This window comes from Pteropus medius, unplaced genomic scaffold, assembly GCF_902729225.1.
Source record: "Pteropus medius unplaced genomic scaffold, Ma_sr-lr_union100, whole genome shotgun sequence".
NCBI classification, from domain to species: Eukaryota; Metazoa; Chordata; class Mammalia; order Chiroptera; family Pteropodidae; genus Pteropus; species Pteropus medius.
In genome coordinates, this window is record NW_024347788.1 from 10,896,589 (window position 1) to 10,908,655 (window position 12,067).

The 12,067-nt window shown below is 53.9% G+C and overlaps 1 protein-coding gene across 17 annotated transcripts in view; it reads right to left on the minus strand.

Annotated features, from left to right (window-relative positions):
• Positions 1-12,067, minus strand: part of MCPH1 (microcephalin 1) — a 195,763-nt gene that overhangs the window by 33,952 nt on the left and 149,744 nt on the right. Inside the window, exon 13 of one of the 17 annotated variants that reach the window (XM_039877266.1) lies at positions 6,663-6,885. The exons of 11 other annotated variants lie outside the window; for them this stretch is intronic. In XM_039877266.1, coding sequence (XP_039733200.1) covers positions 6,684-6,885 — 202 coding nt within the window. In that variant the 3' untranslated portion in view covers positions 6,663-6,683. Of the gene's footprint in view, positions 1-6,662; positions 6,886-9,012; positions 9,308-10,298; positions 10,356-12,067 lie in introns of those variants that run through there. 5 more of the 17 variants (XM_039877269.1, XM_039877261.1, XM_039877286.1 and 2 more) reach the window with 5 other exon arrangements.

Below are 12,067 nucleotides of genomic sequence, written 5' to 3' on the forward strand. Positions count from 1 at the left end.
CCGGGCAGAGACCTCAGTTTGGGCTTCAGGTCTCGGCAACGTGGCCCTCGCGAGCTTCCATCCTTCCCAACGAGTACCCCTTCTGGAGTCTTCGTGCTCAATGACACTGGCCTCCGAGACCTCTTCTGTACAGCGCCTGGCACCTGGTCACCTTTTCCCAAGCAGGTTCAATTTTTACTCAAGATACTACGGAGCGCCTTCGAGATGCTAGGGGGTTAGGAAAAACATAAACAAAACTGTGGGCCTTGCCTCTAAAAGCTCGCCATCCAACAGAAGAGACAGACGCCAACAATTAATGAAAATAACACATTCTGATCCTTTTTATACTAAAGCGGTGCTATAAGGACAATACTGTAAAACCATAAAAGAGGGTAAAATTAATCTTTCCCGGAAGATCTAGGGAATGCTTCCTAGAAGAGCTTGTCCTAGGACACCTAGGACAAGGATATGTGTGTGCGTGTGCGTGCGTGCGCGTGTGTGTGTGCGCGTGCGTGCGTGCGTGCGTGGTGGGTGTGATGGACAGGCAGGGTGAACTGGGGATCAGGAGAGCAAGGCCGGGCAGCAGAGGGACGGGCATGAGCAGCTTGGTTCCAGGCACAGTGGGCTGAGAACCCGTTTTGTGAGAGATCTCGAATGCCTTCTTGAAGAGTCTGAACTTGATCCTGTGGGCAAAGGGAAGTCACTAGAAATTTAAGAGCGGAGGATAACGAGATGAGATCAGCTTCCCAGAGATGCATTTACAAAGACGACGGGAAGCAGCGACGGGGAGTGGAAGGGACGGCACGTCTGGAACCGCGGCCGACGTGCACTGTGGTCCACGACACTGGGTTTTGCGATGACTCCAGGGTCTCTGGTCCTGGTGGCTGCAAGGCTAAGTTTAACGCTCCGCGTCCTTCCTTCTCGCCTCTTCCTGGCCCTTGCCACCTGTCTCTGCGAGAGAGTGCTCAGCGGTTATGAGCACGCGCCTGCTCTGTGCCGCCTCAGCATCTGCCCGCCACGCGGAGTCAACAGGCTCCGTGCCATCCTTCCCCAGCTGGCACCGCGTGTGCCCTGGTTTCAGCGAATGCGGAGCACGGGTCTGGTCAGTGCCACGGCCCTCTGAGCGGGGGCATCTGAAGCTGGAAGAGGGGCCAGAGATGCTGGGGCTTCCAGACCCCCCGTGGTTGCTGGTCACAGTTCCCGCTTAACCTTCTGCTCTTCCTGCCTCTTATACGTACCCAAACCCGCACTCGTGCACACGCACAGAGGCTCGATTCTCTCATTTCACAGTAAGAGCGTTTGTTCAGTGTTCGTTAGTCAACAATAACAACAATCCCGACTGAAAGAAACCTTTCGACATAGAGCCATAAAGTTTTTGCCATGCCACATTCTTAGTCTCGGGTCCGTCTCTAAAGCAGGAATGTGGCATTGCGGGTCTAGACCTTCCTCGGGATGGAGGCGTGTGGGAGGTCAGGGCGACAGCTGAACGGGTGTGTTCACGCCACAGAGCAGCAGGGGGCTGGCCACATTCCCAAGCGTGTGTCCACTGTGCTGAGCACTCGTTAATGCGCCCGGAGGGGCGGGCTCCTGAACTCAAAGGAGGTACGGCCCAGATTAAAGTGGGCCAAAGACCATGACAGACCCTCACCAAACAAAGTACATGGATGGCAAATAAGCACACGAAAAGATGTTCCACATCACACGTCATCGGGGAAATGCAAATCAAACAGCAGCGAGATGCCACCACACACTGTCGGAATGGCCCAAACCCCAAACCGGCGCCACCATGTGCCAGTGGGGGTGTGAACTCTGGGAGCTCGCGGCCGGTGGGTGCGCCACGGGGCAGCCACTTCGGAGGGGTTCGGCGGTTTCTTAGCAAATGAAACCGACTCTAACCACACAATCCACAGTCACACTACTTGGTATTTACCCCGAGGACTTGAAAACCTGTGTCCACACAAAAACCCTCACGTGGGTGTTGATAACGGCCCTTTTTCCAGAAATAATTGCCAAAACTTGGAAGCGACCCAGATGTCCTTCAGCAGGTGATGGATGAGGACACTGGCTCATCCAGACGATGGAGCATGATTCAGCACTGGAGAGCAATGAGCTGTCTGCCTTGAACCACACGGAAGAAACTTAAATGCAAATGGCTAAGGGAAAGAAGCCCATCTGAAAAGACGGCTTACTGCGTGACTCCGGCTCTGTGACGTTCTGGAAAAGACGACCGTGGAGACGGTGAAAGGGCCTGTGGCCGCAGGGGTGGCGGGGACGCCTCTGTGTGACGCTGCGTGGTGGACACGGGTCACGCACTCCAGACCCACAGAAGGCACACCGCCAGGCCTGGTCCTGCTGTGAGCTGTGACTCTGGGTGACGACGACGTGTCCTGGCTGGTGGGGGCTGTGTGTGTTGGGGGGAGCACACGGGAAACCTCAGTACCTTCCCCTCAGTCTTGCTCTGAACCCCACGCTGTTCTAGGGACACTCAGCGTTGACTTGCAGGACAGGCGCTGCGGCTTCCGGTGCGAGCAGGACCCGGGCAGCGCCGCGCCTCGTCAGAGCCTTCCGTCACACTGCGGTGGCATCTTTCTGACACGTCTCTGGATGGACAGGCCAGCTGTGACCGTCCTGATTTGGCAGTGAGGTGAGCCTGCGAGGCCAGGCTCGCACAGTTAGCGAAGGACTGGGGGGTCCCTGGCAGGGACCTGAATGCTCCGAGCACTGTCCCCTGGACTCCTTCTCGGGCTGCTCCCTAAGTTCCATCCGAAGCAGCCCCTGACTTCTTAGGACACTAGTGACTTTTCACAATACTGACCTCTTGCCAGGCGGCTGCGTTTAGTGTACGGTGACGGAAGGCGGCAGGGGCCGAGCAGAGACTGCTGTGTCTGTACCGACCCAGCTCCAGTCATTCCCGTTTTTGATGCTACGAATCAAACTCTCAGCTTTTGCTTCTGCTGCTGTTAAATGCTTCCTTTATTAACTACTCAAAAGCAAGTAGAACGTAAATAATCACACCACGCTTTCTATTTTTATTAATCCCAAGTTCATTCTCCTGACTCATGGTATCTTTTGAAACAGCGAAAGCACTGAGGGACATGGCTGCTTCTCATTTTGCACATAGTTACTGTGTACGGTTTCCCTCATTTAGGACACAGATAATTACTACATGCGTGTGCACGTATATACGAATCCCCCTTGCTTTATTTACTTAATCTCATTACCTGACATTTTTTAAAAATGTACACAATCTCTGATGGAATCTCTATGTAATTTCCTACCCCCTGCATTCCCACTGCTTTAAAAAAGAAAAAAATAACCCAAAATGAAGATAAAAAGTAAATGCCGGGGAAAACTACCAGGAGACCATTTCCAACAACAGATGACTCAACTAGCACCTGAGAATTTGTTGTGCTGACGAGTGCCGAGGTTTTGAACTTCCTGTTTCAATGAAATACCAAACAAGTTGTGTTTCCTTTACAAATAAGCTATTACATCAAGCGCTGTTCCTACAATCTCAGGTTTTTGTCTCCATTCCAACGTTTTCTTTGGCAAATGTAGAAACATTCTAATTAAAGTGGAGAGGAAAAGCAGCATCATTCATCACGATAAGAACACATCCTCGCTTTCTCATTCTTTCGCTAGGTTACGCTCCCCTTTGAATGCTCTGGGACAGGCGTCACGCAGTCCCGGACCGATGCCCAGGTAATGACTGAGGGCCTGAGTCACTCGAGAGAAAAATTCCAAAGGTATCGATAATTCCTGTCACAAGGTTAACGTTCTCATAAAAACATCCTTCCGGTCCCTGGGGGAAGGCGCTCCTCTGGGCCACACGTAACCACATCAAGGTTCTTGTTAAGATCTGAGATGTGAGGCGGCTTTCCTATGGGTGACCGTGGCGGCGGGGGGGAACGGGGGAGGCCAGTCTCACGCCCTGGGAGCGCCTTGAATGTGTGCTTTCAGCCACCCTTTTAGAAGCCATGTGTTCGCTCTAAGGAGTGCCATCTAAATAGCTTAAATGTTTCTTAAAATACGTGGTTTAATGAGAAGTGATTAGAACTTCTCGTCCTGACCCATCCTCAGCCCCCACTCCAGGTTAAGGAAGGGTGTGTCCACCTGTGTGTCCATATGCAGGCCCGTCCCTCAGCACGGAGTTCCAATGACAGCCAGATCTCCTTGTCTTTCCGTTGAAGAGCACTGTATTTTGGAAAGTCAAAAACGTGAGCCGCAGCCACCAGGAAATGCAGCTCCGGTGCGGTCTGGGAGCACCGGCTGAGGCGGGCGGGAGGGAGCCCTGCGTGGCACCTCGTTCTCTGAGGGGTGCACGGTGCCCGCCAACCGAGAGCGTGTCCCTCAGCGTCTGTTCTGAAGCCACCGTGGAACCACCGCGTAAACATGGGTGCAGACACGTGTGCTCAGCCAGGAGCGAGGCACAGACAGGTGGCCGGGAGGGGGCAGCACCGAGCACCTTTCCCGACAGGAAGAGCCCTGCTCTAGCCGGGCACGCGCCGGCTCCGGGCCCAGGCCACTCGTCACTTAGTATTTGCCTCTGGGCCCCGCCCCCTCTGCCTGCCGGGTCCTCGCCCCCTCCAGCTCCCGCCTTCTCAGTGAGCCTCAGTGAGCCGGTTCCCTGCCGTGCGCCCACCAGCCGCCCACCCTCGCCCCCGTTCCTCAGTCATGGTACCCCGCTTTCTTCCAGGGCATTTGCACGGCTGGCTCTTTCCCTTCACCCCTTAGCGCCCGTCTCCTCTGCCAGGAGCCTACACGAGGCAGGGCTGCGCGCTGAGTGTTTGTCCCCAAGTCCAGTTGTGGAAGCTAAGTCTCCACGGGAGGGCATCCTTTGGGAACGAGGTGGGGGGGTGCAGCACGAAGGCGGAGCCTTCACGAAGGGAATGAGTGCTTGCTTACGGAAGACACCCCAGTGAGCTCCCCTGTCCCTACCACCTTGTGTAGACACAGCCAGAAAACGAGCCAGGAGGAGGACCCGCCAGACACCAGAACCTAGATCTCGGGCTGCAGCCTCCAGGACGGTGAGGGATACGTGTCCGGTGTTCATGCGCCTCCCGGCCGTGGCATTGTGCCGCAGCAGCCCAGATGACGGGAACAGAAGGGACCCGTGCCTCTCGTGTCCCCTGACGTTCCCCAGGCCTCGGAGCTGTGTCTTGCGCATAGTGGTGCCCAGCAAAGGTTTTCGGTCAGTGCGTTGTGCTGGTGAGGGACTCGGTCCGAAAGGTGAATGATTCACCTAAAGTCACCAGGTTAGCGACACAGGACATCACCTCATCTGTCCCGCACTTTTACACTGCCCTAAATTTACAAAGGTTCTTAGTTAATGTATAAGTCAACGTAGTTTAGAACAACTTCTATCGTAAAGTCTAAAACCATAAGAGCCACCGAGAAGAGGGAGTTAAAACAGTCCTGCCCCTAAATCAGGCCCTTGTCCAGGCTCAGAGGGGACGTTACTGTTTCACCCCTGCCCTGGTGATGGCTGGAGGCCGATGCCAACGTCCCCTGAAGCCCTGTGCAGGTGACACAAGTGATCCGAGCATCCTCTTTCTCCGACAGACACCCGCCCGCCTCGAACTCCCGACAGCCTTCTCCTGGGAGCTGGCCTGACAGTGATGCGGACGGGTGGGACTCACACTGTTTCAGGACTGGACAGGTCACAGCAATGCTCTCAGAGTCCCATGCAGGGTGGGCCCACGAGTCAGTCTCTTGGAAGGCTCTGTAGGCTGGGGCGGGTACCCTATCCCATCCCTGGGGTGGTATCCTATCCCAGGGGTATCCTATGGGGGGTATCCTATCCTGGGGGTGGTAACCTATGGGAGGTATCCTATCCCAGAGTATCCTATTTACTGAGTGGTACCCTATCACAGGATGGCATCCTCTCTGGGAATCATATGGGGGTGGAGTACATCTCCCTATGGGGGATATCCGATGGGGGGGGAGGGGGTATCCTATCTAGGAGGAGGTGTTATCCTATCCAAGGGGTGGTAGCCTACCCTGAGGCTGGACTGCAGGCAAATCGTGGGTGAAGCTCTGTAACCGAGACTCCCGCCATCAATGGCCGTTCTGCTAAAACGCTCACCCACGTGCCGTCGGCTGGCTCATGCGCTCTGCTTGTCTGCGCCAATGAATATTCTCCAACCAAATAATCCTTCGCAGTAAACAGTCTCCAGGATCCTGCACGGGCGCGCACCTGACTAGGAGCCTGGAGCACGCAGTGCGTGGCGGCCGCCCACCGGCTCTCCCGCCTCCTCCGGCTGGGCACGTCACCTCCCTTCTCGCCAAACCTTTTGTTTGCCTGACACTGACCGCGGTGCCAGCTTGTGTCCTTCCCACCGAAGGGACAACCACGTGTGCGTAAGAAGCAAGCAGTAAACAGAGTCTGCCCTCCTGGACCAGTTCCAGTCTTGGCAAGAGAAAACCCTTGCTGGGGGAAGGCCGTCTTCGCTGGACAAGTCCCTGAAACCATGCTGACGGGACCCCACACATGGATGTGTGACGGTGACTCCGACCCCTCCTCAAACGGAGCAAACACGGAAACCCCCACTGCACAAACTGTCTGAACCTCGGCCTGGAGGCAGCAGTCTGACTAAGACAAGAGTGAAGCTTACTGTTTATTTGGGAAAAAAAAAAAAAAAGAGAAAAACAATTGCCGTCAGCTTTTAAAATAAGTCCAGCCTAAACGTTAGAATGACTTTGACTCAAAGAAAAGAGAAACTGACCCTTGCAGGAAACTCACTGTGTGTCTGAATTAAAATCAAATGAGATTTACGGCAAACCCTTATCCCCGGGGTATGGGGTCCACTGTAAGCTAGAAGCAGAAGCTGGGGGCGGGCGCTTCTCAGCAGATGTCCTCTTACACAGCCGGAGGGGCGGGGTGGCACCGTGTTGGGGTTCAGAGCCCTGAAAAGGAGGTAACGTTCATTCTATAGGGCGACAACCGAGGCCTGAGCCCCTTACCTGCAAACCGTCAGGGCCGGATGAAGGTGCCCCATAATGTCCACTCGAGGACCATTATTTCTGAGATGGGTCCCTCAGTTACCGGCTACGTGTAAGAGTCACCGTCCCACGCTGTTCCTGTGATGTGACTTTAAATACCTGTGGCTTTGACCTCCCACCGCTCAGCAGGTGCCCGTCCTAGGAGCTAGGAGAGTGCTCTCAAATGTCTCGTTTAGCCCTCGCGCCAGCCCCCCAAGGCGCGGCTATTACCCCATCAAACAGGTGGAAGCAGAGACGCAGGAGAACCTGACCCGTTTTCTAGAGCAGGGCCCCAAACCCTGGGCTGCGGACCGGCACTGTCCGTGGGCTGTTCGGAACCGGGCCGCACGCACGGCAGGTGGGTGAGCGAAGTATCGTCTGTGTCTGCAGCCGCTCCCCAGCGCCAGCGTCACCGCCTCAGCTCCGCCTCGGATCGCGGGGCACTGGATTCTCATCGGAGCCCACAAGCGAACCGTAGCCAACATGAGCAGAAAACGAACGTCCCCGGAGAAAGGCGAGAAAGACCCAGGGATGGGACAGCAGAAGACTCTACGACAGCCAACGAGAAGACAGCTGCACTTAGAAGAAAACTCCAGGAGTCCGGATGAGATCACGGCTCGTTGCCATGGTGATTCACGCTCTCCAAGCCCGCTCTGTACGTGATACGTGGCAATCAGCTATCCCGCGAAGCCGTGAACCCTTCCACACTGCTTCGCCACATGGACACCAAGCGCCCTGTGTTAAAAGACAAGCCTTTTGGGCTTTTCAAAAGAAGAAAACGTGAACGTGAAGAACAGAAGCAATGGTTGAAGGCCAGCACTTCGTCAAACGTGTCTGCACCGCGAGCATCATCCTTGGCGGCTAACCGCGTGGCTAACGCTGAGAAGCCCTATACTATGGGCGAAGAGTTGACCCTGCCTGCTGCTGAGGACATTCGTCGTGAACTTTTAGGAGAGGCTGCATTTCCAAAGGGGGCACGTGTTCCTCTTCCGGCCAGCACCACAACTAGACGAACTGATGAACCAGCAGAGGACACTGAGGCACGACTGTCAGAGGGTCAGCGAGGCACGTGGCACACGACCCAGGCCGACGCGTCTACCGATGTTCACGACAAGGCAACGACGCTTATTTGTGTGCGATCTATTTTTCAGGAGAACGTGCACGAGGATATGGCATGTGCATTTTTGTTGCCAACCAACACCACAGCTGCAGAACTATTCAAGTCTCTGAGTGATCACAGATCAGGAAAACTGCACTGGTCATTTTGTGTGAGCATGTGCACGGACGCAGTGGCGACCATGACTGATGGCTCTCTGGCTTCACTACTTGGGTCAAAAAGGTCACTCCCGAATGGAAGTCTACGCACTGTGACATCCATAGAGAAATGCTGGCTCCCCGAAAAAGGTCACCTGAACTTAACGACGTTTTGCAGGATGTGATTAGGATGATCAGCCACATTAAAGCACATGCCCTAAACTCACGTCTGTTCACGCAGCCCTGTGAAGAGATAGATGGATGCAGAGCACACGCGTCTCCTCTCATACACAGAGGTGACGTGGCTTCCTACAGGCGGGTCACTGGCCGGAGTTTCTGAGTTACGAGAGCCGCTCCAGAGATTTCTTTTAGAAAAACAGTCACCAGTGGCGGCACGTTTCAGTGACAAGAATGGGTCGCAAAACTTGCTTGCTCGTGTGACATACTCAACCTGCTCAACAACTCAATCTGTCACTTAAGGGGAGAATGATGACGGTGTTCAAGTCGGCAGAGAGAGTGGCTGCATTCGAAGCCAAACTGGAATCGCGGGGGCGATGAGCGACCCTGGTATTTCTGACGTTTCGAACATGAGCAGAGGTCTTAGGAGACTGAGCCAGGCCCTTCTTTGTGCCAGCTGGTGCATGATCCCGTCTCGGCCTTCAGAGAGTCCGAGCGTGACTTCCCGACCACAAACGACCCCTCGACGGGGGAGGAATGGATCCGCAACCCGTCTGTGAATAAGCCAGGCGAATCGACTCTGTCCGTGCTGGAAGAGGATCAAGTAACTGCACGAGATCGCGAATGACAGTGGCTTTAAAGTATGTTTGAGACGACTTCAGCTCTCCGTACGCTCTGAGTTAAAGGCAGAGGACCCTGAGACCGTCTAAAAGCACCGAAAAGCCGGCTCGTTTCCAGCACCCTGTCTTCTGAAGCAGGGTTTTCTGCAGCGACGGCAGCCACGGCAAGACGACCGAGTGGACCGGACACAGGCCACACACTTCGGGTGTCACGCTTCCCACCGCCCCCAGATGGGACCGTCGAGGTGCAGGAAGACAAGCTCAGGGCCCCCGCTGATTCTGCATTATGGCGAGCTCGGTAATTATTTTAGTATATATTACGATGGAATGATAGAAATAAAGTCCCCGAGAAATGTAATGCGCTTAAATCATCCCGAAACCACGCCCCACCCCTGTCTGTGGAAAAACGGTCTTTCCACGAAACGGGTCCCTGGTGCCAGGAAGGCTGCGGACCGCTCTGCTAGGAAGAGCTCACGCCTGTGTTCCTCCGCCACCCCACACGACTCCAAACCAGGGCCCTGCGCCGCTGCCCGCAAACCCTTCTGCTGGAAAAACCAGGTAAAAATTACGGGATAACAGGTAATTTCGGGCTGGCTGTCGGCTTTACGGAGGGAGGAAGCAGATGCAATCAACTTTGTAAAATATTGTAACATTTGCAATATTTATGAAAAGCAAACGAAAAATGGAAGCGACGATAATAAAATATTAGGATTTGATAAAGCTGAGTGGTGAATACATTTGTGTTATGCTATTTTATACTCTTTATATGCTCGAAATACTTTATCGAATATACGTATAAAGAAAAAAGTCATTAACAATGACACTTTAGTACAGCTTCACAGATTTTTTTCCTCAGTTTGCCTTGAAGAATTTTTCTCCCAATTCTGTTCCGTGGCATTTTGTTTGAAAATTTTTAAACACGCCGCAAAGTTGAAAGAACTTTACGGTAAACTCAATATACCCACCGCTGCCTTGACACACACACGAAGTCACTGCCCTCTTTCATGTTTTAATAAATAAATGTAGAGAGTGCCATGGATCGGAGTTCGGAATTCCGTGGGTTTCAGACTCAGCGGTCCCCACGAGAAGCTGAACGCTCTTCAAACACGGTGCAGAAGCTACAAGGCTCGTGGTGCCACTTCTGTGACGTCAACCCTCAGACGTCAGCGGCACAGCTGGGGCAGCAAAGCCACCCCGCCTTGGTCTCTCTAAGGTCCTGGAACCCAGTGTTCATCCCTGGCCGGTGGCCCGGTGACAAGGCATGCTGGGCGGCAGGCTGAAAAGATGCTATAATAAGGGCTCTTAAAACATTGCTGAGTCCAAGGACATCCAGGTTTTCACAGCCTGGAGGACAGGAGAGAAAGACGCCTGTCAGTCTAATCCTTCCGCGTAGACACAGGCGGTTTCAACGGGGAAAACTATTTATGCGCATACTGACGTCCTGGGCCAGCAGCGAGGAATCACTGTCACCAGGGCTATCACTCAACGTTTGACCATCTGTGAATACCGCATGAGGTCAAGACCTTAATAAACAAGAACCCCAGAGTTCAGTGATGACGTGAACTACAAAATGTAGGCAAGTGGCCCACGAGAGAGCTTGTGATCCATCACTGCGCCGGGCAAGGTAGCCTCGAGGCTGCAGTGGCGGAGGGGAGGTCACAGGGACGTCACGCAGCCTCAGTGTCCTCGTCTACCAAGCAGAGGCCACCCTGCCACCCGCCTCACAGAACTGCGCTGGGAGCTGGGTCAGATGAATAGACTCTAAACTACACCGCTCTTCAAAGTCTACAGTTTCCAAACTTATAATTTTTTTGTTAACCTTTTTTCTTCCAAAGTTAATTATTTATGCGAAGAATGAGCGGGCAGCTTTTCACAGAAAACATGTGAACAGAGGTCCTGTCTCTCAGCCACCCCAGGAGGCGGGACCCGCCAGAGGCTGGTCTCGGTTCTTGGGCCCCGCTGTGGGCAGCCACGTTCCTGCCCTAAGTTGTCGCTTGTGATGACGTCTCCACGCAGACCGGCACCCCACGTGCCGCACGAGGAAACTCCCTTTTAGAGCCACTTTCCAGATTTCAGTCCCTTGTCCATCTGAACCCAGGAACCAAGAGAGTCATGGCTCAGCTCCCACGCGACCGAGTTTGCGACGGGGCCGACGTCTTCTGCGTCCGGCCCGGGCCGTCTAGCTTTTTGTGTCCCCTGCTTCGCCTTTGGCGACACGGGCTTCCGACACGCTGCAGAGAACAGAGCGAGCGTTTTTCACTTGTTCGTGCACGGAACGGTCGCAGGCGTGACTGCTCTGTCCACGCTCCACCGTCACTCCTGCTGCATCTCCCGTCCGTTTCTACACGCGGCCAACGCGCGACGGGAAGCGTGACGCTCACCGCTGATGTGAAACGCTCCCATGCGCCTCTCCAGCTCTGCGTGAGTGCCTCCACCATTCCGCCACCCAGGGCTGTCCCTCCACCACGCTCCTCTGCCGCCAAACACGTTCTGATGCAAGAAGTTTTAAAGCGAGGGTAGCGTTTGAAATGCAATGGAACGCGATAATTTGTGACCATCTGTGTCTTTTTCACGTCTATCTTCTAGGTATGTTAAAGCAAAAAACAGTTATTTGTGAATTGAGACATCTCTTTTGAATGATTTTCATTTCGATAAGTACAGGTGACAGAAGTATCCAATACATGCTGCTGCGTCCACACATCATGGTCTTAGGACAAATAACACATAAAAGCATTCAAATAGCTGTACGCTGATTTAGAAATTAGTAAATCCTTGAGACCGCACACATAATTCGTTCAGTTGCCACAAATGTCATACCAACGTCTGGCAAATCCGAGGAGAACTGGGTGGGTTTCGACTCACATGGTTTTCACTCACTTCCGAGCACGACTGAGAAAAGCGCCACACGGTGGCACGGTGGCAGCGGCCGGCACACAGTAGGCTCTCAGTGGCGCTTCCTCCCTCTTCCCTCCCCCACTCGCTGCTCTTCCTGAAAACAAAAGCTTTGTTGTGAGGATGTCATCATTTCCAGATGCCTGCTCTTCAAATGACACCCA